At 37.6% G+C, this 27,941-nt stretch overlaps 1 protein-coding gene across 1 annotated transcript in view; it reads left to right on the forward strand.

Moving 5' to 3' along the window:
* HSD17B12 (hydroxysteroid 17-beta dehydrogenase 12) overlaps nucleotides 1–27,941 on the forward strand; it is a 60,097-nt gene that overhangs the window by 6,973 nt on the left and 25,183 nt on the right. Inside the window, exons 2-4 of the mRNA XM_070931218.1 lie at nucleotides 9,601–9,647; nucleotides 14,452–14,527; nucleotides 25,293–25,403. Of these exons, the coding sequence (XP_070787319.1) occupies nucleotides 9,601–9,647; nucleotides 14,452–14,527; nucleotides 25,293–25,403 (234 nt within the window). The remainder of the gene's footprint in view (nucleotides 1–9,600; nucleotides 9,648–14,451; nucleotides 14,528–25,292; nucleotides 25,404–27,941) is intronic.

Raw genomic sequence — 27,941 nt, forward strand, 5'->3', positions numbered from 1 at the left:
AAATTTCAAGGCTTAAGTGCTGAAATATAATATTTTGTGAAATTTAAAAGTAAGGTTTTTTCAGTGAACCTATACAAAAACATGATAGCATTCTGCATCTGAAAAAGGTGTTAACCCTGTTACAGAAAAATGCTTTTAGAGTATATTGCTACCTCTGCTGGCTAATGTGTGAATGACTTCACAATTTCTATTAAACCAGAAGTAGTGTTCTTTAGATACTGTTGCCTTCTGTGTAGATTTTCAATCAAACAGTACAACAGAAAATTGGTATTTTTATAACTTATCTCTAATTAGAAATTGCTATGAATATTTTTTTTAAAAAAGTGTTAATTTGTAGTTTCCCACTTACTTAGTCCCTTGGTTTGCCAACTTGGTTTGATTTTTTTTATTTTTGAAATAGTCAATTTTTTGACAGACAACTATCCATATGGAAGAAAATGCAAGGCAGTTATTTGCTTTGCAGATATATCTCATGTCTGCTTTGGTGATGTAGACATATGAGCAAAATTTTCCTGATAGAGGCTTGTAAAATGCTCATCTTAAAGAAGAAATGTTTGTTTAAAGTGCTTTCTGCTTTGCATTTTGGTTTAACACACTTGAGATATCGGGTTTAAATTGTACTTTAATTATAGAGCTAGCTTTTGGCTGTTTTTCAGCTTAATTAATCAGCAAAATTGTTGGTAAGGTATGTGCTGTTTATTCATTTAATCTAACAATGATTACAAACTCTAACTGTCAAAGCAACCAGCAAGCCCCAGAGATGTAGAATTTATTTTGTGTCCGGAAGCTGAGTTTTAAGGAATATCCCACAATCTCAAAATAAAATATTATCTACCTATATATGTTTTTATTGTATATGTGTCTAAGGTCTTTCATTATTTTTCTGTTTACTCCTTTTCATGTGTTTGTACTTAGATTTCTTAACAAAGCAAGATTTTATTGCATTCAGTTATGAATGCACAAAAGTGTAGCATAAGGATAGAAATTTTCCACCTCATCTGAACTCTACCAAATGGAGTTCTATTAAATCAACTGTTTATTGCATGAGGAATTACTAAATGCATATACTTGATATGTCTGAGAGATCGGATTGTCATTTCTTGTACTGCTTTTCTGCTGATATGTTTAAGAAGCAAAACCTGAAATAATTCTGTATAGTATTCATTGCTTAATGACCATTTGATCAGTGACCATTAAAAGTTACCGTGACACTGAACAAAGGGACTTAACAACTGATCCCCAAAATTACGGCGATTGCAGCACCCCTGAGCTCATCTGATCAAAATTCAGGCATTTAGCAGCCTACCTGCACTTAACAATTATACCTCAAGCCCCCCTCCCGCCTATCCCTCCCTCATCTATGTCCTTTTGCCCCCACCTGCACTCAATGGCCCCTGCCACCCCAGCTGATCTTTGCCATCATTTTGCTCTTGCTGCTGATGGTGTGAATCTTTCTTCCCCAGTTTGCATACAGGGGTTTCCTCATTTCCTGTGGAAGTTGGCTTGGCACGGTCAGCCATTGGCCTGTAAAGGACCATGCTTGGGTAACAGTGGGAACAAGAAGGAGGCACAGGTCAGCAGCTTGGGGAGCAAGAGTGCAAGGCAGCAGGGGCCTCAGAGTGCAGGGTGGTGTAGCTGAGAATGTGCTGGGGCAGCTGCAGCTTCCCCAGGGTGGCTGCAGCTTTGTACCATGCTATTGGGCTGGGCTAAGGCTTCACACCCTCAGCATGTGGCTGGGCTGGGTTAGCTGAGGCTTCCAGGGTAGCTGCAGAATTGCACTGTAGGGTGGCTCAAGCACTTTTTGCCGTCTCAAAGATGCAGTATCCCAAGAAACCCCTGGGACGCATTGTGACAAGCAGTCATGGAGCTGTGCATTTTTGGGACTGCATGTTGCCCTGCCAGGTAGGGTGCAGGGCAGCCAAAAGGGCAGCGATGGAACAGTGTAACCAGTTGGCATGAGTTGAAGGGGAGGGTAGTCCCTTACCTTTGAAGAACCAAGGCTCAGGGCTAGGAGGGACTGAACACAGAATGTTTGGGTTGGGGTGGCTCCTTGGCTAATGGCTAATGGAATTTGCTTAACGACAGCAGTGGGGAGTGCCGAGATTGCTGTCACTAAGAATAATGTAACATTACGACCCATCACCCATGTCAGAAATTCTGATGAGATTTTATATTGCACTGTGTAGCGGTATATAAGTCTTAAGTGCTATTGCTATTTTGCTTAGTGCTTCTGAGATCACACCTGCCAGCTCCTTCAGAACCCTGGGATGTAAAAACCATTTGGTCCTGGTGATTTGAACTCAGCTGGAGTGCATAGGAGTCCTGTTGCCAATTTCTTGCCTATTTTGACTGCATTCCTATTCTTTCTCTCACGTTGCTGCTTTTGGTAGGGTGGACTTATTTTTTATTTTCCCTTTTGCATGAAGACAAAGGCCAAGAAGGCAAAGGCAGTTCCACTTTTACCCTGCTGCCCATCACCTTTTCACCATCTTTGCCCATTAGTGGAACGATCATTTCCTTGACTTTGTGTTCCTTGCATATTGAAAGGCACTTTTTTTTTGTTATAGTTTTATTTTATTTTATTTCTCTTGCAAAATGTAAACTAAACACACGCCTAATATATTGTATATTCTTTTAAATTCTGACAAATAACAGTGTACAATCACCTTTTTTCCTCTCACCTTTACTGTTCAAATATGGGACAAGTGTTACTGGCAAGAAATTACATTGGTATTCTGGTAGTGTAGCCAAGCCAGACAGGTCTGCAGCACACTAGTCTATTTTTAGACTGTTGCTTGCCATTTTTATCCAGTGAAAATACTCATCAGCGTCTAGGTGACAGGCCATCAGTTTCTGTAAATGTGTCAGAGACCATTCCCCCCCCTTCCCATCCCCCCCCCCGCATCTTTCTAGTTTACTTTGCAATGCTCAGCTCAAGGCAGAGGGGCAGATTACTTTAGACTTCAATTCATGCAGTAAACTCCCCAATTCATAGTTCTCTAACGTCATGCATTCCATTCATCGTTTTCTATTCACAGCTGCTTACGCATCTCTGCTTATTGTCTATTATGGTTGAATTGTTCTACTGTTCAAACACTGAAGGTATGGGAGGGGCAAATTAATCAATTCAAATGCCTCTGCTAGAATTCGGAATTCAATTTCTTTCCACACATGCATCAACACATCCACAAAATACGCTGAAGTATAATCTGTGTCAATAACTGTAAATAATGTGTTTTTCTCCCCTTCCCCCCCCCCCCCCGGCATATTTGAATGACAAAACATCAGTATGTGCAACTTGTTAGGTTGAAAGTTTGCTCTAAATATGAGACTAGATTTACTATTTCTGCTTGGGAATAATATTTCAAGGTTGCGCTGAGCCATGGTTTCTTACTGATCATAGTAGTGATAAATTAACTTGAATACAGTATTTAGTGAAATAATCTTCCATTATTGCTTTGATGTTTCTGGATATAAAACATAGGCTATGATAATCAAATAATGGAATTAATGTCTAAAGCATTACATATTATTCTTAGGAATTCTTAGATATGTAGATATTAAACTTAATTTGAGAACAAATTAATATTACTGAGTTGTGGCATGGCCACATTTCTGTATTGTATATGTGAATAACTATAGATTGATTCATGGGTATAGTAGTTACCCAGTCAGATTTTTAATGTGATCCTCTTGAGACTCTCAAATAGCATGAACATTGACTAGCCCAAGGGTTTTCAATTTTTTTCAGGCTGCAGAATCTGTTAGTTCAATTCTGATACTCCCAAGCAAGGGACAAAGCTCTGGTGATAGAAAATTGGCAATAAAATAAAAAACTCTTTTTCCAATGTACAAAAACAAAACATTAATTTTGCAATTATTTGAGAAGTTACAGTTTTAATCAAATAAATGCTATGGACATCTGTCTTGTTACATAAAAATGTACAAAATGCCATTGTTTTCACATGGAGTTCTGTACATTTTGTGTTAGAATATTCAGTACTTCTAATTTACGAGGTTGCAATATATGGTTTCCTGATGCCTTCACAATTTTACAGATTACTGTTATGTAATACTTGCTGACATTCAGTCCATTTGGTTTATCTTTTTTGCATTCCACGTAAAACTAAAGTTGATAAAACTTTTTTTTTCATATTTCCATTTCTTACTTGGGCTTGAGCCTAATTTATCAAAATATGTGTCATAAGAAGCAACAGCAACACTAACAGCCCTGGAATTTATTTCACTTTTTTATTTCTGCTTTTTCAGTACCATCTGCAATTCTTCCAATTGGTAGCGAGTGATACATATCTGGAAAAATACATTTTATATCTAATAAAAAAACAAAGAAAAAATAATATGAACATACTGAGGATATATATCTAGGATAAATGTTGTATTTTTTCCCCCATTGCCTGTCTGAAACCACTTAAACACTCATTTTTCTCCTTCCTTTTAAACACAATCCTCATTTATATTTATTCCAGAAGAAGTCATATTCCAAAGGGATTTGAGACACACACGACTGAACCTGAGCAGTGCAATCCTAAATTTACTAATTTCCACACAGCTCGGTGAAGCTCACAGGGATGCCATTTTGATTATTAAGTAGACTTCTTCATGGCATGTGCATGCACAGGCACACATAAATATTGCCTGCAATATGGAAAGTAAATGGGAAGGGAAGGACTCGCCATGATCCCACAGAGTTAGAAATGGATGTCAGAGTTTGGGAGCAAGCAAGGATTTGATGTTATGGATGGCTATTTTTGAATAAACTTTTTTTCCCCTTACTTTTTCACAGAATCCCATCAAATTATCATAGAATCTTAGGGGACTGCAGAACATAGTTTGAAATTTTAGTGATTTCATAGTTTACTGTAACTGGTAACCTGAGAATGAAATGAAGACTTCGAAACAGGTATGGGGAATTTATGCCCAACTAGGTGTGGCTCTAAATTTCCCAGCATTTAATTAATATGGTTATAATTCAATAAATGTCTGGGTGCTTGTTTCCCTTTTCTTCATACGCTGATTGCATTCATGCCATTTTTCTTATAGCAGTATGTTGTACTGGCTGGCTCCATTTCACCAAGTTCTGTAAAGCCTATGTGTTTTTAAAAAGTAATCCACTTTCCACCTTGGTTTGTTGACTTGTAGCATCAGCACTGAAATACCAGTAGAAGGTATTACACATCAAATGACTCTGTCATATTTTCACACTAACACTCTGGACATACGTTTGAACTTAAACCGTATTTTTCTTTAACAGTGGCAGAAGAGCACCTTGACAAAGTGCCTCTTCTGCTACTTCTTACAAAAGAAATTAGTTTAGTAAAAAAAAAAAAATTAAACGGTAAAATGGCTTACTTGACAATTAGCCAATAAGATAATAAGAGATTAGCTCAATTATAGCAAATAAGTGCAAGTGATGCAGATTATATACTCAAAACAGTGAGAAAGGTTTGGCAGCAGTACTGAGTCATTGTTATACAAGCCAACCAGTGATCTTACATATCCTGAACTCCCTGGTGATGGACCAAACAATGCCAGTTGTTAGGAGTTAAAATGATTAAGAAGCTAAGTCTCTTAGGAGCTGGAAAACCAGAATAAAAGGGATATATTTTGTTTCCAAAAATACATCTCCAGAGTAAGGAGGTGAATTGTCCATTGTAGGCTACACTATGCCTACATTAAGGATAAGGTCACAGGTTCATAAAGAAAAACTTCGAAGAACAAGGATATTATCAGCTTATACAAACTCTTGTTTTATCATTTTTTTTGGCTGCAAAAATGGTCATTGGCAATAAAGAGATGTACAATAGAAAATGAACTTCATACTGTCAATCACTCACGTCCAAAGGAAAGATATTATACGTGCATTTGTTTTCTTGGAAGTATAGTACCAGAATGTAGGCTATAGGATGATCCAACAGAATTTTAATTGCAGGTAATCCAGTAATGGTGATTATGACCACAATTGAGCTCAAAATTTCCAGTGCTAAACAGGATAGTTGTTAAATGAGTTTTTCCCCATTTTACGACCTTTCTTGCCACAGTTGTTAAGTGAATCACTGCAGTTGTTGAGTTAGTAACATGGTTAAGTGAATATGACATTGACTTTGCTTATTAGAAGGTCGCAAAAAGTGATCACATGACTCCAGAACACTGCAACCGTCATAAATATATGCCAGGTGTCAAGTGTTTGATTTTGGATCATGTGACCGTGAGGAAGCTGCAACAGTCATAAGTATGAAAAATGGTCACAAGTTACCTTTTTCAGTGCTATTGTAACTTCGAACGGTCATTACATGAATGGTTATAAGTCAAGGACTACCTGAATAATGAGCAAGTGGGTGTGGTGTATTTAGTATTTTTTTCAAGTATCCTTCAGGCATATTTCCATATCGAACTAATGCCGCTATTGCATTATAATTATATCAACACAAAAATACAGTCTAAACCAGGGGTGGGCAAATGTAGCCCTTTTACAACCTGTGGACTTCAACTCCCAGAATTCCTGAGACAGCTTGTCTCAGGAATTCTGGGAGTTGAAGTCCACAGGTTGTAAAAGAGCCACATTTGCCCACCTCTGGTCTAAACTAAATGATATATCTATTAAAACATTAAAATTACACCATGCATATTTGTAAAAATGAAAAGATAGTGTCCAGGCATGAAAATGATAATCTTCTCACACTGCTGAAGAGTGATCTGTAACTTGGATATTGTCATCAAGAAGGCCCTAACTTTAGTAGTGGGGCAAGTTAAGGCAGCCTTTCATGTGGACATTCATCCTCATCCTATAAAATAAAAGCTAAGCCACTTATTTGATTTGGCCTGAAAACTTATTGAAAAATACTGCAAAGCAGAAATAATAACTAGCAGTTCTGAATCTCATGGCATGTATAGTTATGAACATGGAACAGGTCTATTTAAAATTGCTTTTAAAATTTCCCATTAAATGAACCAACTAATCTGTGATCTTTCCCAATCCTCTAGATTGATGTCAAACTGGCGGCTCCAGAAAGGCAAAAAAATGTCACGATACATCACGTGATGTGATGGAATTTGACACCTGTGCTCTAGAATGTCTGGACCTCTGTTGTTTTTAGTTTTGGTTCCAAGGTGTTTGGGAGTCTTAAGTTTAATTCAGCCTCTATGGTTCATCCAAAACCTGCATCAATATAGCTTCAAGTAGGAGTGGGAAGTTAGGAGACAGCTATGACAAATATTCCCTTATACAGGCATTATGTTATTTGCACTTCTCTTGGTCCAGCTTCCTAAACTTTACATGCTTGTGTTCTTTTAATATAAAATCCACGATGTCGTGATTCTTTTGCACAGATTTTATGATGTCGTGATATCTTTGCATAATTTATGTGTGGGAAGCATAATGAACAAAAGAAAGATAAGGTGCGAAGTCTGAAGGTGTTCTGTTACACTGGGAATGAAAAAGACATTTTTAAAAATTCGCATTTGTGTCATTTTTGTAACAGTTTTTTGGGGGGGGCTTCTCTTAATGTAGTGTATTGTACTGACATTAGCTTGCAGGGTCTGCACACTTACCTTCTTTGTTCTTACTAAAATATGAGATAGCATATATTAGACACCATTAGCTTTCACTTCTAGGGATTTCAGTAGCTTCTAAATTTGGCACTGCTAAGCTGATGCTCTGTTGCTTGAATCAATCGGGGCTGCTATTTTTAGCAAGAAAGAATTGAAATAGCAATTTGCTTTCCATGTAATAGATCCCAAGAGGAATATTGATGCAAGCTCTCTGTCATTGCATATATTTCCCCTCCCCAAAAGTACCCAGACAAAAGACAGCTGTCAAAGCTTACTGCAGCATTAATATTTAATCAATCAAATGTTTGTGCATTAAGTGTTCAAGGGGCAAAAAGGCATGAGCTGAAACAGTTTCAAGTAACTAAGCAGTTTGTATAATGCAGGTGGAGGGCAAACTTCAAGTATTCCTATAATGTGCTTTTTGATTTTGATTTTTTAAATTCAGTAGGCTAAAACCGTGCATAATATTTTAGCCAGCTCAAGCTAATTTTTCAAAATTCATTTATGACTGCAGAGAATCTTGTAGTAATACAGGTCAAGTGCCAGCATTAAGTTATATAAAGGCATTTTCCTTGCTTTCCAGTGAAAGACTTCAGTTTAACGTTAATGGTGATTTGTGGAGGAAATATTGGGATATTTGTTGTTGTTATTACTCTGGTTTGTTGCCCAATCAACCAGATGTTTAGACTGGATTTGGCATTTTTTAGCCACATATTGAATCCTTCCTAAGGCAGATGTTGTTTGATGGTATTAAAGGTATTGCAGGATGTAAGCTGTTCTGAGCAAAGCTGCCTTTACTAATTGTGATTTTGTCAATGCTGATGGTGTTCAAGTGATGCTCCAGATGTTTTGGGATTGCACCCAAGGTGCCTATTACTGTTAGTACGATCTTTGTTTCTTCTGCTACAGTTGTTCTCTTTACAGGTCTTTGTATTTTGTGATTTTCTCCAGTTCTTTCTCTTCTACTTTGCCGTCTCTAGCTACTGCCACATCCGCTATCCATTCCTTTTTGTCTTTCTTATCAACAGTTGTTAGGTCTATGAGGCAGGTGTTTGAATTCTAAAGTCCCAGACATATCTGGCCTTAGGTTGCCATTACTCTGTTCCTTCATTCAACAGTGATAGTATTCTTTAAGGTTCCAAGGTTTTAAAACATATATTGGAGCCAAGCTATCACCAAAGCTGGTTCTGTTTTGGTTTGTCGCATGGTCCAAGGCCCAGTTAAAATAGTATACCAGTGATCTACATTTTAAACCTCCTAAAAAGAAACAGGCCGGGCAGGTCAGATTGCTTTTTCTATTGTGAAATAATGGTGACTGGTAATTTGTGTTAGGGTTATACAGGAACTTGTTATTTCATGTTAACTTATAATGGAATCGTTTGCATCTGGATATTGTTAATTCATTCACAATAGTCTCGAATTCTAATTTTTAGGGAGATGATAAAAAAATGTTTTTTATTATTTTTAATTACGGTAATATCTATAGTTTATTTGCAACCATAATTGGAACCAAAACTGCCAATGCTAAGCAATGCAGTCATTAAGTTAGTGACACCTGGTTTTACTATCATTTTGCTGTGATTATTAAGTGAATTGCTGTATTCATTGAACGAATCATGCAGGCACTGACCAACTTTGGCTTCCCCCATTGACTTTGCATGTGAGAAGCCACCTGGGAAGGTTGCAAATGATGGTCACATGACATCAGGATTATGCAATTATCATAAATAAATGCCAGTTTCCACGTGCCCAAATTTTGCACACAGGGATGCTGCAATGGTCATAAGTTCAAGGACTGATCATAAGTCACTTTTCAGTACTGTCATAACTTCAGTACATAAGTTAAATGAATGGTTGTAAGTTGAGGACTATCTGTACAATGCTTCAATTGGGGGGAAATTAAAGAGTCTCCTTAAAGGCCCCTTTGTAATGAGAATATTAGTATCTAGTGTTTATTTATGATATTCTGTACTTTGGAAATTTTAATTCACTCTCATAATTCTATTTTCTTCTCTGCTCTTTATTTTATAGTTGTCACAGGAGCCACAGATGGAATTGGAAAGGCTTATGCAGAAGCGGTAAGTTTTAAGCTTGTATACCTCAGCCCCACCCCAAATACTGATTCTATGTATTCTTTTAGTGCTGATCTGTTTTGGAATTGTTTGCCTTTATAAAAGTAATTCAAGAATAAAAAATTTTCTTCATATATATTAAGGAACCACAAAATATATTTAAAAGTTACAAATAAATTCATTTTGGATTAGAATGAATATTTCTACACTCAGGGACTGCTTATACATAGTTTGAATTCCAAGAATTTTCTTTTCACACACTACATGGGTACACTACATGGATACACATAACACCATATACAATAGGGACGTGCAAAATATTTTCAATATGAATTCTCTCATGTTCAAAACAAAATGCTTCAATTGCTGTAGAAATTTCTGAGCTTGAAATAAATAATGCATAAATAATTGGTGTATTACAATAACTTATAGTGACTCACCTCTTTTCACTTCTACAGTATGAAATAATAAACTTGATTATGAGTATAACCAATCATCCTAGGGAAAAATACAATGTACACATCTTCCAACAGCAAAACCTAACGTTAATGACACTATCAGAGGATAACCATAATCGCAGCCCCCCCTCTTTTGTACAGTGGAATTCATCCTTGTCAGTTCCAGTAATTCGTATGTATTCTATTTGTTCTATATGTTACATTGTGTTCTGTGTGTATGTGCAAAAAGCCAGATGTCATTTTTGCATTCCTTGTATAAATTTAGGTTACATAAGTCAGGTCTTGTATGAACAGGTGATTAACAGTACACAGAAATTTGTACTCATGAATACACATGAAAGATATGGGTACTGTCTTCTGTATTGCCTTTGGCCCACCTGAAATCTCGACAGAATTGAAATCTTTTCAATTTGTTTATTAATATCTTGAATCTGCTTTGCATATAAATTTTTAAAATGGTATTCTTATTGTATTCACACCTGATAAATATTATTTTTTTTGTAATTGATTGTGTGCCATCATGTTGGTACAAACTAACGATCACATAGATTTCTCCATGACAGTCTCTTTCTAAATTGGTATCTTGACCTGGACCAGGCACATGTGCATACATGCAGAAGTTTGCTGCAAGACTTCACTTTAAATGGTGCAAACACAGGCAGTGACAGGCCAGTCATGTGTCCTCATCCTTTGGAAACTTACCTGTAAAGGATTTTCATTAACCAGAATCCAAAGTAATGGGAACAGTCCAAGGATTGTGGTTAGGACAACATTGTGGGTAGGTCATTAGCCAGTCCAGATCCTAAAAAACCATATTCCTGGAACCAAGGGCTCTAAAGTACATTGTACAATTCTAAGCATTAAATTGCTAGCATGTGAAATTAAGAATATTGTACAAAGTTTGCATTTTCAGCATCTTTAGAGATGTTATTAAAATAATACTGCTTCTTGACTCTTTTAACAGCTCTCTGAAAAATTTCTTAAATTCCTTTCTCAGATTTCTAATCTATCTTGGCTTTGGATTTTCTACTCTTCATTTCATGGCAATTTCAAGAGTTTATTTCAACATCCAGTTTGCTTTCTTCCTTGTCTTCATTTTTGACTGTTTCTTTTTGCATTCATCCCTAACACATCTTTACATTCATTCCATAATTCCTCTGGTTCTCTATCAGTAAGTTTCAGGGCTTCAAAGCAATTCCTGATCTTCTCCTTGAAACTAGTGGGGTATATGTTCAAGATTGTATCATGGAAATTGACAAGCTTTCTTCTTTTTCTTTAGCTTAACTTGGAACTTGCACAAAAGCATTTTGTAATCTGTTCCACAGTCAGTACCTAGCCATGTCTTTGATGTATAATTGAGCTCCACCTCATTTTAGCAATAATGCAATTGGTTTGATGTCTATATATTCCATTTGATGATATCCATGTATTGGGGCATCATTTTGGTTGTTTGAAGATAGTGTTAGCTATGAAGAATTCATTGGAATAGCAGAGATTGGCTAAACTAGTCTCCTGCTTTGGTTTCCTAAACTATATAATCGACCACATTTTCCCCTTTAATATTTCTAACTTTGGCATTTCAGTCTTCAGTCACAAGTACCACATCTTCCTTGCACGTTCTGTTGATTTCAAATGGAATTTGATCATAAAACTCAACCTCTTCTCCTACTTTGGTGGTCAGAGCGTATATGCAAATGATTGTCATATTAAAGAATTGTTCACCATATCTGATCAATATTATTTGGTCATTGATTTGCATTGTAGCCAAGTACTGTTATTACTATACTCTTACAACCTATAAAAACAACACTGTTTCTTCTTTATTTTTCATTTTTGAGTAGTAAACAGTGTGAACTTCTGAATGAAATGTGCAATCTGGATTCATCACAATTCACTAATGCCTTAGATATCAATTTGTAATTCTTTCATCTTTCACTCTTTCTTTGCAGCCATCGATTTTCTTTTCCTCTGTGGCAGCATCAGCAACTAAATGTCCCAAAGACTTAATCTAGCTATGTCATTAGTGCACTCCAAAAGATCTTCAGCATCTCTTTAGTAGCTTTTTGAATGCCATCTGACCTGAGAAGCTCATTATGTCCTCAGTCATTTGATATTTTCCATCCATGTGGGGTTTTTTGGTAAAAATACAGGAGTGGTATCATCACTAAAGTGATTGTGGAGACAGATATTTTATATATAGCTGTTGTCCAGTATAAATGTCTGCTTGCTTTACCTGAGCAGCTGGGACGACCTTCACATCTTAGGTGATCCTGTCGGGAATATATACTCTTGGCATACACTCCTGACGTTCTCCACTCATCCTTCTCAGAACAGTCTCTCTCCCCCATCCAAATTTGGCACTAAGGATATATCATAAGAGTGTTGTAGGTCAGTTACCTACATTCTGACTTACAAGGGGGCATTAGAGTTTTTACTTATAATCTTTTTTACTTAAATGAATTTTACATTCCGTAATGTGACAGTTTTGAAATTAATTACTGGTATGTCTTAAAGTTTTGTGTTTGTATTAGCATAGTATGCTGCCAAGATGTGCTAATCAGATCACATGTAGAAATTGATACTTGAATGGTAATTCAGTTTTAATAGTAGTAACTTATTTTATACTTGTAACTCAGCTCATTATAGAATACAGAGAGTAAATTCTCATTGGGCAAGTGAAGTTTTCCATAGTTACAAGATAAAAATCTCCAGTTATACCAATTCCTATACTGCTTTAAAAAGTCCAGCCTGCTTATGTCTTCTTTCTCACCTGATAATGCATCAGTTCCAGTGGCCTTCAGACATTTCTGCATAGATTTGAAAAGGAAAATCCCAACTAAAGAAAAACAAGAAATACAGCACTATCAAACTCCAGTTATTGGATTTTTCTTGGTGCCAAATGTTCCATTTAACTTCTCAATTAAGCTAATTGTTTGGAGAAGGTAAGGGTCTGAAATGAGAATATTCCATACCGTGGGTGGCTTATAACTTCTCCATTGCCCTTTACAAAAAAGTAATTGCTATATCTATCATGATTCCAACAGCTATCCTATCCTGGTAAATAACTCAATCAAGACTTGATTTACCACTTTGCGCTAATCCAGATTAACCTCCACCCATTTATCAATTTAATCTAAAAGCTTGCCTTACTCCAAATGAGTCCAGGCTCTGTGTAGAACATTCAAATCAATAAAACCAAAAAATGGGTAGGGTGGAAGCAGTATGTTCTGGAAGAAAATGTTCTGCTAACATATATAATTGTGAAAAGTGCTTCCCAACGACCTGAGGAAACGTTGGGCTTTCAGATATATTTTTTTAAAAAAAATGGGTGATGACGTAGTCCACAGTACATATTGCTTTCTCCAGAGTGATTGAAGTTGACAGACCCCCGGATGTCTACTGCCACTCTCTGAACTGGCAAGCTACAAAGGTGCCTTTACTCCATCCTTGCTGTTTCCCATTCTCTGGTAAACATTAGAGGTTTTTATTCATTTTATCACATCCCAACAATATCAAGTCCTGTAAAAAAATTGCTTATTCTATGTCTGCCCGCTTCATGTGTCCATTTGAATGTGGTTATGAAACTTATTAAGCATAGCTAAGTGTCTCTAGGGCTTGCAATATCCTTATAGACATATTCCTGACATAGCAGTTTTCTTTTGATGAATCTGGAGTTCTGAACTTTGTTGAGGGGTTGAAAGTTGTGTTTAGATTTTGTATCATAAGCCTGAATAAAACGTTAAGATGAAACTCTGTTTTCTAGATTGTGTGGAGAAGAACCCTAGGTTTGTTTCAGCTGCACTCAGTGTAAAAAGAAATTAAAAACATTGACACAATTTTCTAGCTAAACTTTTACCTACTTCTATAAAAAAAAATAGCAATCTCCAAATCAGAAATTCCTGTGTTTCATATACCTAAACCTCTTTCAGTTTTTTTAAATAGGAGAATTCATTTCAGTAAGGTGTTGCTTAGCGTGCGGCCCTCCCGAGCTCCGTTTTTGCTGGCAGAGGGTTGCAGGAGGCCATCCCAACAGAAAACGGAGATTGGGAGCCCGTTTTTGCTGGCAGAGGCACTGCGGGCCGGTCCTTCGTTGTTTCACCATACCCCCTTTTTGCGGGTATGTCATAATTTTAAATGGTTGCTAAGCAATCTGTTATAAGTCAAAGACTATCTGTATAAAAAATGCTTTTTTTTCTATTTGAGACAAATAGAATTTGGAATTAGGTGGGTACTAAAGTTTTCTTCTGGCAGAATCTTTGGATTCAACCCCACACTTGCAATTCTTAATAATGATTCTCAACTTGTACAGAATTGGAATTAATCTTTTTGTATTTTTTATTTTATTTTCTCAGTTAGCAAAAAGAGGAATGAAAGTGGTTCTTATTAGCAGATCTCAAGAAAAACTGGATAAAACTGCCAGTGAAATAGGTGAGTATTTTTCTTGGTTTTTCTTGATAAATAAATTAAAAAAAAAACAACCTTCTGAATTTGATTCCTAGTGATTTCAAGAGAATTTATTTATTTATTTATTTATTTATTTATTTATTTATTTATTTATTTATTTATTTATTTATTTATTTATTAAATTTTTTATACCGCCCCCTCTTCTGAAGGACTCGGGGCGGTGAACAGCCAAAATTAAAAAACATACAATATAAACATTAAAATACTATAAAAACAAAATTAAATTTATATTGGCTTCCCCCAATTTAAAACCCTTACCCATAAAATTCAGCAAGTAAAAGATTTTTAACCCAGCCCGGCTTGCTGAAATAAAAAAGTCTTCAGAGCCCGGCGGAAGGTCCGGTGGTCTGGGATCAGTCGTATCCCTGGGGGTAGCTCATTCCAGAGGGCGGGTGCCCCCACAGAGAAGGCTCTTCCCCGGGGGGTCGCCAGCCGACATTGCCTGACCGACGGCACCCTGAGGTGGCCCTCTCTGTGGGAGTGTATTGGCTGGTGGGACGTTATTGGTGGCAGAAGGTGGTTTTGTAAATAACCAGACCTAAGCCATGGAGCGCTTTGAAGATGAGAACCAATACCTTGAAGCGCACCTGGAAGACCACTGGAAGCCAGTGCAGCTCGCGCAGGAGAGGTGTCACGTGGGAGCGCCATGTCGCCCCCATAAGTACCCGCGCGGCTGCATTCTGCACCAGTTGGAGCCTCCGAGTGCTCCTCAAGGAGAGCCCCATTTAGAGTGCGTTGCAGTAGTCCAGGTGGGAAGTGACGAGGGCATGGGTGACCGTGCATAAGGAGTCCTGATCCAGAAAGGGGCGCAACTGGCATATCAGGCGAACCTGATAGAAAGCCCCCCTGGCCACGGCCGTCATATGCTCTTCTAAAGACAGCCGTGCATCCAGGAGGACACCCAAGTTAGCGCCCTCTCCGTGGGGGCCAATGTCTCACCCCCAATAGTCAGCGATGGCACCAGCTGACTATATCGGGACGCCGGCAACCACAGCCACTCAGTCTTGGAGGGGTTGAGTCGGAGCCTGTTCCTCCCCATCCAGACCCGCACGGCCTCCAGGCACCGGGACATCACTTCAATGTTCATATAGTTTTCTTAAAAACAGAAGTATTGCTTTATTTCAGCATTCCTTTGTTTCAGACACTGAATTTTCTGGTGGTCTTGTGTCCAAGTACTAATCATGAATAACCATATTTAGTTTTTATGAAATCAATTCTTCGTCACCACAAGATGGAGCTGAAAGAAAGAGCTACCTCCACCTCTTTTGGCTAGAAGGCAGGAGTTAGTCATTTACCAGTCACAGGCAGGAAGGGAGGGGCAAGAGGGCAACCTCTACCTGGGTTAGGTAGTTCTTTTGTGGTAGTTGCCTCCTGCTAGCCACATCACAGAGGTTCCTGCCTCAGATGGTGGTGATGGCTAAGTTACAGGCACCAGAGCAGTGGTGGGTTTCAAGTAATTTAACAACCGGTTCTCTGCCCTGATGATTTCTTCCAACAACCAGTTTGCCAAACTGCTCAGAAAGTTAACAGCCGGTTCTCCTGAAGTGGTGCGAACTGGCTGAATCCCACCACTGCACCAGAGACAGAGCTATATTGTACCCCAGTGGCCTTTTTTCTCCTACAGTGAAGTGGTCCCAAGCAGACTGTGCCATGACTCAGGCAGCCTGGGTGATGTTTACATTTATTTAAGATTTCTTTTGTTTTGCCTTTGTTATCTTTATAGATAACTCAAAGTGGCAAACCTACCTAATACAGGTAGTTTTCCACCTCGCTGCTCCGACATTCCACTGATTGGGTAATCTTTATTCTCATTGGATCGACTGAGTGCCATTCAAAATTGACCTTGGAATTAGGATTGGCAGTCAATCGTAATTTAATGGCCAGATTAAATTCTTTACATTTTGTGTGGCAGTCGTTAAGCAAATCCATTTTCCCTATTGGGCACTTTTTGCCAAGTAAAATGCCAGAAACCTGTAAAAAAAAGTTGCAAATCATGGTCATGTGACTATGGAACACCGCAAACAGCTGTAAAGTTCTGCCAAGTACTCAGAATGCGATCACATGAACATGGGTGGCCATTGTAACTTTGAAAATGAGTTGTAAGTACTTCTGAAGAGATTAGTCATAACTTCTCATTGTCGTTCAGTGTCCAGCTGTAAGTTTAGGACTACCAGTAGTATGTTCCATTTTTATTTACCAATTTTTATTTACCACATGCATTTTACAATTTAAGAAGAGTCAGATGTACATGTAGTCCTCAATTTACGACCACAATTGAGCCCAAAATTTATGTTGTTAAGTGAGAAATTTGTTAAGTGAGTTTTGCCCCATTTTATGACTTTTCTTGCCACATTTGTTAAGCAAATCACTGCAGTCATTAAATTAGTAACACAATTGTTAAATGAATGTGGCTTCCCCTTGACTTTGCTTGTCAGAGGGTTGCAAAAGATGACCACATGACTCTGGGACACTGCGACCGTCATAAATGTGAGTCAGTTGTCAAGTATCTGAATGTAAAGCATGTGCCCATGGGGATGCTGCAATGGTCATAAGTGTGAAAAGCTGTCATAAATCAATTTTTTCAGTTATGTTGTAACTTTAAACAGTCACTAAAGGAAGTGTTGTAGGTGGATAGATAGTCTAGGACCACCTGTATTTGAATTGAAGTGATCACTTAGTTATCCAGTTTGGATGCCACTTCATTCTTCTCATGACAATATCAGTTAAAACTATAGGAGTAAAAGTCCAACACATTTGGGATATACAAGTTTGCACAAGTGTATGGATAAGAAGCAAGATCACTTTTCTGACAAAGACAGAATCAGCCTAAAATGATTTCAAAAACTCAACAATGAGACACTTTTAGACATGATTATCTGGGCTTCCATAGAATCTGGAAGAACTGCAAAACGGTGCATTTACAGCTGAAAGAGCAATACAGTACTGTTCGTACTTGATTTAGAGTAGTTGGCTTTCCAATGCACAGTATCTCTGAATTATCAGAGTTTTTATGTCAAAACTCTTTCTAGATGCAGCTTCAGAAATCAGCTATTATAAAAAAAAAAAAAAAGTTAAACAGATTACTAAAATCACCATATGCATCCAAGGTTCGAAACAAAGCTTAGCTATCCACAAAAGTGTGTATGCGGTACAATTCATACAGGAACCTCTGGGCAGGTGTCTGCCTTTCAACAAAGCTAAAAATAGTCCTCATTATCATAAGCATGAGGAACACACTCAGACATGAGCAGCATCATGACAACCTTGTGGAAGAAGTTTAAAATGAATATAATCTTCCTCGTGCTATATCATTCAAATTTCTGAAAGGTTCTTTAGTAAGATTAATTAATTAACTACTGCTCTTTTGCAGTAGTTGAAAAGATAGGGGATTTACCCCCTTCCCCTCCTAATATTGATAAAACATTGATTATAAAAACAGCTGTTTTCCAAGCAGAAGGCTCCCTTTCTACCAGATCATCTTGGGTGTCATTGGACATATTTGATGTCATTCTAGTGGCATAACAAAACTCCCGAGCCCTTTCGTTTCCACCAGTGATTTCAAAGGGTAGAGGTCAGGCGCAAGCAACCAGAGCAATTCATAAATAGCTTAAGTGAGCAAATATATTGACTTTTACCTATGTTACAAGAATCTCCCCATATTGGTTGTCTTCCCCTGAGAAGGACCAGATAAAGCTCCATGGATCTTGGGGGAGGTCAAACTTATGCTGCTTGCAGCTGCGCAACGATTCCAGGGTGAGTTCCCACTTAACTCCTGCTTCGAGCCTAGCTGGCAGTTTGCCAGCACTAGAACAATACTGTACAAACCACAGTCTAGTGGTATAAATTAAACATATTGTAATATCAATAATTGAGCATGGTTCCCTACTTTTCAACTCCATCATATCCTGGGCAGTATGTTTTCTGTGTATTTTTAAACAATTCCTGGAATCCAATTTTTGCTTACAGAAGAAAAATGTGCCAGTGGTATGAAAGGCTAGGAGGAAAAATACTTCAAGGCAGCATAAGGTTAATTAAGCTTGATGTTTCCACAAGGAAAGACAACTACTTCACATGGAAGAAGGAAGAAGTCGATTTAAAAAACCCAAACAGATCTGTTCTTCCAGTGCAGTAAAGTCTAAGGCGATGCCTCCCAAACCTTTTCTTTTATTACCCAAACTGCTTACCAGAAAGTCCTCCCCCCCCCCACTTATCAGAAACTCCTTACTTGAATGTCCCCTTTGTGTTTGGATAATGGGTTTGTGTGTCATTACGCAAAGAAAAACCATTTTTACCCAATTTTGGGTAGTTTATGTTTGGGAATCACTGGTCTAAGATGTTCATAAGACATTCCAATGGTTTTGCTCCAAGATATGTTCTGTAAATTTTGTGCAGTTGTAATGCAGAATTTGGATAGAGAATACCTGTGGAAATTAGAGTATTTTTTTTTATATTTAGAGCAAGAAATCAAATGTGTCGTATTGATATTATAATGTAACTCATATGGATATGCAGACAAGGCAGTAAAGTATATGGATATGCAGGAGGGTATGTGGTTGTTAAAGACTGCTCAACAAAGTTTTTTATACAGAGAAATTCAAATAGCTAAATCACTCAGATGAATTACTCTTAATAGAAGAACACTGAAGAAGTAAAAAGACTCAAGTTGCCAGTGTTTTTGTTTGCTAAAAGTCAAGTGGTTTGTTCGATTCCATATTACTTTATGGCTTTGCTTTTGTGTTGATTTATCTGCCACCATCTGGGTAGCTGCCTAGAGTTGCCTTTATGATCTAGGTGTCATACAAGTTTATTAAATAAGTAAATGATCGATGCCTTTTGGATATGATTATATACAAAGACATGAAGACTACCTAAAAGTAAGGTAGTATTCCATACTGCAGTAATTTGGTGCAAAATATTGTTCACAGAAAATATAGAGTAACTTTTGCTTTCCTGATTTAAACAAATGCTGAAACGTAAGTAAATAGATGATTGCATACAACATGCATATTTGATAGTATTGGAGTTTACCCATCCATGAACTTGTTTTTATTTGTAGAAAAAATCAGGTTCCTGTAAATGTTCCCTGTTGGAGGAAATAGGTAATGAATTTTTCTGAACCCCCTCCAATCTGTTCCTAAAGTCACAGGTGGGGACTTAATGGGAATCAGAGGGAGGAAAGGTGATAAGAAAAAACTACTATAGGAATTATATTGAGCACACTTCTGGATTCAGCCAATTCTAATGTGTCACAGAAGTTTCCCCTTGGATAGTATTTTTTTTTTCTTTGTGACCTTAATCTTGCATTATAGAACTATCTTCAAACTACAGAAATAAACTATTATGTAATGCTTTCTCTTTTAATTTTTATTAGTGGTGATCCAAATGGTCTGTTCATACATTGTGATTTTTTAAAATCAGATTTAAATGTTAAATTGTTAATTGTTGGTTTTAAGATTATAAATATTGTTTTATTGGCTGTAGGCCATCTAGAGGTGGTTTTAGATTGGCAGTTATACAAATGTTGGAAGGCAGGCTTCTCCAGGCAGACTGCTTTCTGGGTTTTATAGTGATATTTAACAACAAAGATGTAGGCAGAAGGGAGATTCTTCTTAATGATTAAAAATCTACCTACAAACTTTGCTGTGAATGAATAGCTAGTAAGTAGTACATCAATACTTTGCTGGTATTAATAGAACATTTAGAAATACATATGTACACATATACAGCATGTAAAATATCTGATTGGTGTAGTTTGGCCATTTAATTGCAGATAACAAGAAATACAAAATTAGTTTATAGTCCTTAACCAGAATAATTAGTCAGTCATAGTCACATATTACTGCTGCTCTCCTCAGAGTTTGCTCTATGAAGAGAAAAATAATCAACTGTCATCATTACTGCCTCTTCAGTTTTGCTATTTAATGACTTGCTAACCTGGCATGGATAAGGTTATTTGCAGGACTGTCTCTGCCTGAGGGTAATATTGTCATCTAGCAGGACTTGGGAAGGGAAACTTTTCCATAGCAGTCCCAACTCTGTGGGGAACCCCTTTCTTGAGATCCAGCTGGCCCCTGCCTTTGTAGCTTTCCAGAAGACCATAAGAACTGGCTCTTCCCACAACTGCAATTTTTAGGGTATGACTCAAGCTCAGCAATGGTTTTGCTGAATATATTAGAAAAGGTTTGGTTCTGTTGTCTTTTGGCTTTTCTTGTTTTTACAAGTCACATAGAGGTGTGTTTTTTTAAGATTGGTGGCCATGTTAGTCAAATACATTCATAAATCATCACCCATCAACCAATGTAGATGATTTTTGTCTGAAGAGTGAGCTAAAAATGTTAGTTACATGAATTGGAAAGTTTTAATTGTATTTGCACAATATTATAGCATGCCTTTTAGATAAGAACCTTGCACATCCCTGATTACAATAAATTGGTGAGATGTTTGGTGTCTTGCTATAGGACTACTAAACTAAGGAATCATAATCTTCCTAGTAGTATTCCTGCAGGTGCAGGGTCTGTTTTTCAAATTGACGAACGCCATTTTGCACAATCAAACACAACATCTGGGTCCAACTGGGCAATGTTCATGTCTGCATTTATTGTGTCTTGCCATCTTTGCTTCTGCCGTCCCCACATGCACTTTGCCATCTGCGTTAAAATGGAAGGTGACACAGGCAATGATATAGGGTGCTACTCATAGGACAAGGCCCAAAGAGCTTCTAAACTAGGGGAACAATATTGTTAAACATCTTAATACATCTTGTTGATTTCTTGATAAAAGTACAGACTCCCTTGGTTTCCTAGATTAGATTTTAAATTTTAAAAACATGTCTGCACTAGGTTTAACATGTCTTTAATTTTTTGTTTTGTTTTAAGTTTGTTCTTTATTTGTTGTAATCCACCTTATAGGAGAAATTGAGCAGAAAGGCTAGAAACAAATTAGTATTAATATAAGTAATACATGAAATATTTAGTCCTCATTTACGTTCCATAAATAGCACATAAGTGCATTCTGCTGATAGCCCTTAGCACACTGAATCATAGTTAGACACCAAATTGTATCTCTGTAATTAAAACCATCTTCTGTATTCATTTATTTAAAAGAAAAATGTGAAGTGGCATGCAGATCTATATATCTTGATTCTGCTCTTGTTAGACTGGTAAATACTGTATTTGAGGAGGGCAGAGCTTAGTCTTGCCCTTCCCTTCTGTCATTGCAAGTGTTTGCAGATTTCCACATTTTCCCAATTAGTCATCTTGTACCTTGGGACCAAACTACATGGTGCACACTTATTTTGCTTGTCCGTTGTTTATCTAATCATGGGAAATTATCAATTGTTTTCAGTTACTTTTTCCTCCATCCTTACCCCCTAAATAAATAGTCCTTACAGCAAGATACAAATGTTCACTTTGTGTTTCATCTTTTGGAAACAAGTGCATTATTTTCAAGTCCCGAGGGACATGCTGCTATGCAAAATAATGACGTAAATAGTTCCTACTGCAGCAGCAATCTTGTGATCACATCAGGGGAAAAAAATACAACAGGTTGAACATCTCTAGAGTGAGGTGGAGTGCTGCTATTTTTAGCTACATCTGCTCTGCTTTGAAATCCTGTGGTCAGAGTTTTAGCAGAGACATCTTATCAATGAGCATTGTTTCTAGATCACATCTCTTTATTATAAAAGCTCGTGGTTTTTTTATTGCTAGTGAAAATAATCCAAGATTTTAAGGGATATTGACAAAGATGAACTGCCATAAATAATTATACTCTTTATTAATCCATATGTTATCAGTAGCATATTAATAGAATATCACACATTGTAGAACCCAGTGCAATGCTGCTGAATGTCTAGTAAGGAGATTCATTGAATCTTCTTGCTGAAGGTTGCAGTGCTTTGATTAGGAGATAGCTAAAACATAAATCCCTTGATAAGGTATGCTTTGCCCACAAAAGAGCTTGTTAACTTACTAGAATAGCAGGAACAAACAAAATAGAGCACAAAAAAGTCTTAATATCTAAATTCAACTAGAATATGAAATATTTGATCAACCTATACAATAGTGATGATGATGATGAACCATGAAATTGACTCTTGGCAGCCCCATAGATGAATTTTCTCTGGGATGATCTGCCCCACAGAAAAATTATTTGCATTTTTATATTGCACTAAATCAGGGGTCCTCAAACTATGGCCCCTGGGTCGGATATGTGCAACTTGTGTTGCTGCCGAAAGTCTCCCCCTTCGGGGTCTTTTTGTGCGGGTTGGAGGGGAGGCAGAAATTCCGACTTGGGGTCTGCTTCAGTCTCCTGATGTGGGGCTTTGGATGAAGGCTGGAGGGAAGAGCCGCTGGTGGCAAGGAGCTGGAGGGCCTTGTTTCAGTGGGACTGCCTCATGGCCTGGAACTGGCTGACCATCTCAGCCTGCTGAGCCTCCAGGTGCCTGTACCTTGCACTCCTGCAGGTCTTACCTCTGCTTGGGAAGCCTATGCTCGTAGTCCTCAGTGAGGTGCTTCTGCTGAGCCTCCTTCTCAGTCAGATCCAATTTGACCTGAGCCAGTTTTTTTTTTGCCAACTCTTTCTCATGGTGGCTGCTTAGTTCCAGCAACTGCTTCCTGTTGGGACCCTAAGGAGCCCTGGTGGGCAGGTGAGGAGTGGCTGGGAGGGGAGGGGTGAGTAGAGGCCTGTAAGGCGCCCCTCAACATGAGTAACATCGAGTTGGTCATGCCCACCCAGTCACATTACGACCTAGCCATGTCCACCCAGCCAGTCATTAGACAGATCATATTAGTGGTCCGCGGGATTTAAAATTATGAATTCAGTGGTCCCTGAGGTCCAAAAGGTTGAGGACCCCTGTCTTATATGAAGCAAACGTTTGGGACTTAAAATATATATGACTACTAGAATAAGCACAGCATCTAAGAAGTATTTTGGTGTGGATAAAAAGACTTTAGTTGCTGCAGTCAGAGCTAAATGGGGGAATTTATACGATTTGTTCTTTGTCTAATCAGGGCATAAAATTATTGGTGCAAAAATAATACTATAGAAACTGATAGACTTCCAAAATTGTATCTGTTAGAACAGGCAAAATTTCAGTTCAAAATCTCTTGGATTGTCCAACTGACAAATTATGTTAGGAGCTATGGCCTCCCTAGCTCTTGTATAATTGGAAAACTAGCTAAAAATATTATTGCACAAAGAATCTTGGCTATAGACACACATAAACGTATAGCCATCTTCAATAAGATTGGCACATTGAAATGGATGAGACACTACAAATATTACCTTCCAAATTGCCAAGTTATTTAAACCCAGAAATGCACAAACATCTTTGGACGGTATTTATTCAAGCAAGATTTGTGCAACTGGACACATCCCTATTGGATCCTTATATTAAACAGAATATATTTCATATGTGGTCAGAATTCAAAAATTACATATCACATGGCCCTTTATTTGAACAAATTAGTTCAGTTGAGCTCTACATATCTAATTTGGGATAAGTTGTAGGGGTGTTTCTCCAAAAAGAAGGCCGGTTCTAATTTTCTTTTGACCCCCGAAAAAATGGCTAGGCCTTCTTTTTGGAGGGTTCTAATTATTGACTCACCTCATGGCAGTGGCACCGACAGCCCTGCCCAGCAGGAACCTGCTGCTGGCCTGCTTGACGTCATTCGTACGCATCGCCCCGGCCTCCATTTTGCCTGCAGATGCCTTCTGGAAAACCCTCTGCAGCCGATAATAGAGCTCCAAACCGATCTGGATCTCTGTTATGGGCTGCAGATAACAGATGCTGGCAGGCATCTGAAGGCGAAATGGAGGCCAGGGTGATGCGTGTGAGTGGCAGCAAGCGGCTGCAGAAGAAGGCGAGGCATGTGTTGTGATGTGCAAGGCCTAGTAAGTAGGGAAGCTCCACCCTCCATCCCCAGCCTAGCTTATTCTTTCCCTGTGTGCCTCGCCCCACCCCCTTCATCTCGGGGTGGGCGGGATCTTAATTAGGGCTAATTTTGTAGGTGGGGCTTAATTTGATTGCATGCGCTGTCGCATCTTTTCAAGGTGGATCGTCTTTTTGCATTCTTCTTATTATTTTTTATTTAATTTGTTTCTTTTATTCTGTTATCTATGGTCTTATTAATCTTACGTGTTTTATATTCTATATTTGATATTGCCTAATGGCTAGTCCATAATAATATTGCTATTGCTATTTTGTATGGTGTGTAGTGTTATTGCTATGGCTTTCGGGTAAAAAGTATCAGGAAGCAACTTTTAGCTGTCAGATGATTATTTTGCTCCCAGGTTGTCGTTAGTGCTTTATTGCTATTAAGTAAGAAATAAAAGTATGAAATACTTTCGTCGATTCATAGTTACTTATCCTGGAAAATATCTGATCCAGTATTTAAGATAAGTTCCTTAAAACTAGTCAGTGATGAATGCCTAGACAAGAATAATTGTAAATGACTATTAAATAAGTAACTTGTTAGATCTTCAAGAGAAGAGGCTTGGTGTACTTTAGAATAATAACTAATTTTTTTGAAAAATCTTTTCTTTATTGCAAAATAAGAAACTTAAAATTCTTGAAAGCCTTTAAATTAAAATGAGCAAACAATCTGATAAAAGATTCATTGCAATGATATATTTCAAAACCTTGGCTGTTTTACAATTTCACCTTATTGTATAATAGTAATGAGATACAATGCTCCATGTTTACCTGTTATGTATATGTTCTTTATTTCAGAGGACAAATTCAAGGTGGAAACAAAAAAAATTGCTGTTGACTTTGAAAACCGAGAAACTATTTACAACAAAATAAAAGCAGGCTTGGAAGGCCTTGAAATTGGTATCTTAGGTTTGTATCTTAAATTCAGTTTCTTTGGGGTTTTTTGGAGAGGGTGGGAGGAAACTATAACCTTGCAATGGGCTGATAAAAATGCACTTTTTAATTATATTTGTTCTCTGTGGAACAAAGCTTGATATCTTGAACACAAAAAAAATAGAGCACTCCTTCCAGAGATAATGATGATGATGTTATCCATTCAGTTGTGTCCGACTCTTGGCAATTCTCTGCACCAGGTCTCTCCATATTTTCTGATCTAGCACTACTTCTTTGACTTGTTCTATGTTCTGGCTGGTGTTAGCTTTGATTGCGTCCAACCACCGTGTTCTTTGGTAGTCTGGTTTCCCTTTATCGCTAACTCTTCCAAGCATCATTGCTTTCTCCAGGAAATTCCCCTGCATGATATGGCTGAAGTTTAATGTAATGTCAATTACCCTGTAGTTTTCTTACTTTACAGGTAGTTCTTGACTTACAATCACAATTGAACCCGGAATTTTGGTTTAAGCTATTGTGGTTGTTAAGTGGGTCACCATGTGACATAATTTTATGATGGCATCTTGTCTCTCCCAGATGCAATTAAGTGGAGCTGAGGGCTTTGGAGGTTGAGGGAATTCCTAGGAGGCCTGGTACAGACTCTGTAAAAATTATGAGGGATAGGGGGACTGTAGTGTGATGTGAGTACAGTGAGACCAGGGAAAGAAGCCATAAGCACCCCAACTTGGCCCAGTAGTACAGCAAAAAGGGACCACACCCATGAAGCCTCCACAATGGTGTGCAAAGCAGCTGACCTGTGGGACATGCCAAATGTCTGGGAGACTCCAATTTTTTCCAGTCATTAATAATAGCTCTTATGAGGACATTTAAATAATATCTGTCCCATTCATCTTGTTGTATTCCAGTTTTACCTCAGAATTTTTCAAACTACGTTCCATGGAACCCTAGGCTTCTCCATTGTGTTGGGGAAGATAATCCAGGAATGTGTGGTAACTCTGCTTCTCTGCCTGGAGACCGAGTCATCTTTTTTGGCCATGCCTCCTTTCCCTGCTTCCTCTCCAGTTCGACTCGGTCTTCGGCCGAAGAGAGACATAAAGAATTAAGTTCTGACCACCATTTCCTTCCTGGATTTATTCCAACTGTAAGACACAGAACTCAGAGATTTCAGCAAAGTGATCTGGGAGGCTACCAGTCTGCTGGTAAGCCACCCTGCCGGCTTGTTCATCGGCCGAGGTCCCTGCCAGTCCCGCACTTCACGGAGAGGGCAAATGAGAATTTGATGTGGTTCCATGTGAAACAAGGGCCAAAAAAAAAAAAAAAAGTTCTCTCAAATGCAACCAATTTTCTATCTTTAGATCTTTGACTTTTAACCAGAAACACTGGGATTTTTATTTATTATTTTTATTAAGAATTTTGATTATAATCATGAAAAATAATACAAAGTAAACTTAAAGGAAAGAGAATAGAGTTAAAAAGTGCAAGGGAAAAGAAAATGTAAGAATATAACAAAAAAGAGGAAACAAATGTATAAAGAAGTGAGTTGCAAGCTTCATCACAAAAGTATAAACACATTTAGTAACTCTTCATCCTCTCTAAAGGTACAAACATTTCTCTCTTCATCCCGTACCCCATCTCTTATCTATAAACAAATCCATAAAACATCACATTATTATTTAGCCAACAAGTTCCATGCTGTGAAAAAAATAGTACATTTTTTCATTCCTTTTCAATGTTGAGAAACAATCATTTTTCCAATTTACCATCTACTCACATCACATGTCCAAAGGATGTACACTTTTGCTTGCTGGCCATCTGCTCAAGGATGCGGCCTTTATTTAATCTACGACTGGTTGATTTCTTCTTGAGGTTCATGTTACTTTTAGCAATCGTCTCTAAGTCCATAATTTATGGGCCTCTGTCTTTCTTTTTATCAGTGACTAGTTTTCTCATCCATATATTGCTACCACAAACTATTTTTGTCATTTCAATACCCTCATTCTTCATGATATTGTTGAATTTTGTCATTGCCGCCTTCTAGAGGGGTAATCTCTTTACTACTTCAGCATACTATCTATTTCTGTTCTTGAGCCCAAGAAAACATAACCGTTTACCACCCACATAGTGATACCAGGGGTTTTCTTTTTTTCTTTTTGGAAGAGGACTCATTTAAAGTGAGTGGTAATTCCAATCAAAAAAATACCATGAAAAATCTAGATTGAAATTATGTTTAATTGATTGGTGATGACTAGAACATCACAGATTTGAATTGTGTGTGGGGGGAAATTGAAGTGTGTGAAAAAATATTCAAAACACTTACATTTTATTAATCTGTAAAAAATGGACCTTTTAGAAACATGGAAACAAAAAAGAAAACATTTTAAAAACAAGAAATTGTGGCTGAAAGAAAATGTTTAATGTAATAAAACTGTTCTTAAGGATACTATTTTGCATTATTCTTATATTTCTGTCTTTTTTGTTTTCCTCACTCCACTCAAATATTCTTTATTGAGAGATTTCAAATATTATGTACATTGTGTGGGTTTATACTGCCATCTA

Source organism: Pituophis catenifer, unplaced genomic scaffold (genome assembly GCF_029215685.1).
Source record: "Pituophis catenifer annectens isolate HBS135680 unplaced genomic scaffold, rPitCat1.0.hap2 SCAF_1, whole genome shotgun sequence".
In the NCBI taxonomy this organism is placed as follows: domain Eukaryota; kingdom Metazoa; phylum Chordata; class Lepidosauria; order Squamata; family Colubridae; genus Pituophis; species Pituophis catenifer.